The sequence below is a fragment of the Pteropus vampyrus genome, unplaced genomic scaffold (genome assembly GCF_000151845.1).
Source record: "Pteropus vampyrus isolate Shadow unplaced genomic scaffold, Pvam_2.0 Scaffold162, whole genome shotgun sequence".
Lineage (NCBI taxonomy): Eukaryota > Metazoa > Chordata > Mammalia > Chiroptera > Pteropodidae > Pteropus > Pteropus vampyrus.
This window is the reverse complement of record NW_011888943.1, coordinates 51,533-55,024: the sequence shown is the minus strand read 5'-3', so window position 1 is coordinate 55,024 and position 3,492 is coordinate 51,533. Positions and strand designations below refer to the sequence as shown.

Sequence of the window (3,492 nt, the reverse complement as noted above, 5' to 3'; positions counted from 1 at the left end):
GTGCACAGACAGCCTGGAGGGGGCCCCAGAGCACACGCCGGGTGCGGAAAGGCCCATCTCGAAAGGTCGCCCTACTGTGTGATTCCATTTATATGACGTTCTCAAAATGACAAAATTATGGAAATGATGAGATCGCCGGTCACGAGGGGTCAGGGAGGGAAGCGATGGATGAGACAGGGGTGTGGACATAAACGGGTAGGATGGGGGGGTGGTCCTCATGACGGGACTGCAGTGTGTCCAGGCTGTGGCGAATCTGCACGTGACGAAAGCACACAGAACTCGCCATGCACCCACAAATTCATACACACGTGCACACTCGTGCCAGCTGTTTGCCGGCTGCAGGGCTGAACCACAGCTGTGCAAGACGTAAGTGCTGGGGGGCCGGGGGGGGCTGGCTGACACACCCAACAACAGCATGCGGGTCTGCAATGACCCCCAAATCAAGTTTTTCAAAAAGTAAAGAGAGCTGAAGGGCCCTGTCCCTTGGGGCCCTAGCACCCCGGGGGGCGCGGCCCGGGCCCGGAGCGGGGAGGGTGGTTCGCTGCAGGGGCGGGTGGGAGCTGGAAGGGAGCCGCTCGCCCCCCTGCCAGCCTCCCCCCGACTCCTGCTCCCAGCAGCTGCCCTCTGGCTGCGGCAGCCAGCCACACGAAGCCACCTCTCAGCTGTCATTTTCCAACCTGCAGGTCTGGCACCCAGGTTTGAAGATTAAATTCTAAACATGCCATCGGAAATTTAGAAACGAAGAAAGATTTTAAGTAACCTCCTAAGTATTGGCTCCCACTGGCTTCCCACTAGCAAAGAGCAAAGATCTTCCAACTTCTTTCCCAAAGGGAGGGAGAGCGGCCTGGGTTCCCCCCAAATAAAGTATCACTGTATCCCCAATGCAATCAAATAACCCACTACGATGTATCAAAGTGTCCTGTACCATTGTAAAGTATTGATATGTTGCCAATGGTAAAGTGATTACAAACTCCGCCGTCACCGGCCACGGCAGGCACAGCAGAGTCAGGAGCCACAGGGACCTTGGAAGGACATGGGCCTCTGCTTGAGTGCCCTTCTCTCAAATATGGCTCACCTGGGGTGTCAGGGACGGCATGTCTGAGGAGGTGGCCTTGACTCCAAGACCTGGAAGGTGAAGGGCCAGTGTGAGACCGATGCCTCTGGGGCAGGAACTGAGTGTGATTAGGAACTCGCTGCTTCGGGGCCCGGCAGACGCACAGGCGACTCCTGGGGGTGCCTGGGCGCATGGTGCGAGCGGAGGCTAAGCAGCCAAGGTGAGTTTGGAAATGATTCAGGTATCGCTTTCCAGTGCGATTTCCCAGACAAGGCCACGCCGGAACTGCTATGGAAGCTCCTTAGACGCAACCCCCACGCGCCGTGTGTCCAACAGACTGAACTGACCCCTTCGGGGGCGGGGCGAGCGCCCCCTCTGCAGATGAAACGATCTCACGCTGAAGTCCCAGGTGTAGACGCAAAGGCCAGAGTCTAATACTGAAACTCACAGGGCGGAGGGGAGAGGAGCGGGTGGGGTGCCTGACACCCTGAGCGGCCCAGAGATCCACCCCTGAATCGTGGGGGTCATAAACGAGCCTGGGAAAACAACAAGCCTATTGGGCACTGGGTCTCGGGGCGGGGGGTGAGGAGGCAGTGGTTGGAAGCCCCCGACATGCATCAGATGCAAAAAGCATTGGACCCGAGAGGGAAAGGGAGCTGCTCAGGGTCACAGAGACCCCTAGAACACTGGGGAGCTGGTGCCAGCCTCCAGTCCCTCGGGTATGGCCACCCACACTGGTGTGCCTAGTCAGGCTCAGCACGATGTACCACCCAGAGGGTGAGGGCCATGGCCATGGCCTTGCCCGTCTTTGCGGGTGGGTCTAGCCCAGCACGGAGCCTGGCTCCCGCTGGCCAGGAGCCCCAGGGACTCTGGTTAGGGGAGTGGAGGGAGGGACGGCTCCTGCCCATCACACACACAGCAGGGAGCGTTCCAGCCACCCGGGTTAGCGGGGGCCGTGCTAAGAGCTTAAGTACATTCTGTCATTCAAGGCTCCCAACCAGCCACCACGGGGAGTCCTGTTATCACCTACACTTGACAAACGAGGGGGCTGCAGGCCTGCCCACACAGCCGGCCCACACTCACGCAGCTACGGCTACGGCACAGGCGGGCCTGAAGGGTTAAAGCAGCGCTTCTCAGCGGGACGATTTTGCCCACCAGGGGACATCTGGAGACATCTGTGGTCGTCCCAACCGGGAGGGGATACTGCTGGCACTCGTGGGTGGGGGCCAGGGATGATGCTAAACATCCTACAGCACACAGGACAGACCCCCACCCAGAAAATAATGATCTCATCCACACGTCCACAGTGCCCAGGCAGAGAGACCAGATTCAATGGGACGGGCACTGTCTGCAGCACAGCGCCCGGTGCACGATGCCTGCTCAACACACACGGGCCAGGTGCCGAGCGATTCCTACGTGGCCCCGACAGGAAGAGAGCAGCAAAGCCTCGAACCACACGTGACATGCTGAAAGAATCGTAACAGCAGCCAGGTCTAATAATCTGATTTGAACGCAGACAAGATGGGGGAAGGTGGCTGTCCATCGCCACGTGGGTTATCCACTTCCGAAGGCCAGGGCTGCTGCCATTACTCTCCCACCCCCATCAAGGAAGCCTCGCCCGTGCCAGGCACACTGTAGGCGCTTAATGAATGCTTATTAAGTGAGTGCACGTGTACGCGGAAGTTGGGGACGACGGTCCCTGTGTGCACGTAAGCACTGTTTGTAGGCCCGTCTCGAAGTAGAATGAAAACCCACCGTCTGTGGGGTCCGGGTCAGCGAGAACGGGAGAGAGGGGGTTTCTGAAATGGCCGAGTCCCGATCTGTGTCAATCTGCAGGAAAACTGGGGCCTGTGACAACTTCCAGCTTTTGCACAAAGGGCAGTCACGTCTGAGAGCCCTCCTGCCCAAACACTCAGGCTACTGTGAGCTCGGGGCCTCTCGGACACCAAGTGTTCGCGGGGTCTTAGCAGAGAGCTGCGACGTCCCTGGGGAGAGCCTGGGAGTGGCCGAGCTGGGGACCGAGGAGCTGGGGACTCGCACGGCTGTCTTCACTGCCAGGTCTCCAGGTAAAGGGTTTTCCACAAGCCCTGACACCCACCGAGGTCCCACAGGAGACGGTGGACACGGCTGGGCTGTGATTGGTCAGCGACGTCTCCCCGGGACCAGATGCCTTTGTTTCTGACTTCTCCAGCACGGGCGGTCATGAGAAAGCCCGGCCTCCCGAAAAGTCATCGCTGCCACCGGGACCCCCACGCCCTCCACGGGAGCTGCCTGCCTGAGACCCACTGGGCACCCTGCCCCGGGCGTGGAAGTCCCTCCTGGCACCCGCACCTCGCAGGAGCGCGCGAGAGAGCGGCCCTCCGGGCTTTTCTGTTGCTGACCTGGAGTGACAGTCGGGACATCAAGGCATTGCTTGTGGCTCCTGGCCCCGTGCCAGG

The 3,492-nt window shown here is 59.8% G+C and overlaps 1 protein-coding gene across 2 annotated transcripts in view; it reads right to left on the bottom strand.

Moving 5' to 3' along the window:
• The window catches only part of PMEPA1 (prostate transmembrane protein, androgen induced 1), a 42,113-nt gene that overhangs the window by 25,710 nt on the left and 12,911 nt on the right, over positions 1-3,492 (bottom strand). For both annotated transcript variants that reach the window (XM_023536617.1, XM_023536618.1), the window contains exon 2: positions 1,076-1,125. In XM_023536617.1, the coding sequence (XP_023392385.1) occupies positions 1,076-1,125 (50 nt within the window). The remainder of the gene's footprint in view (positions 1-1,075; positions 1,126-3,492) is intronic.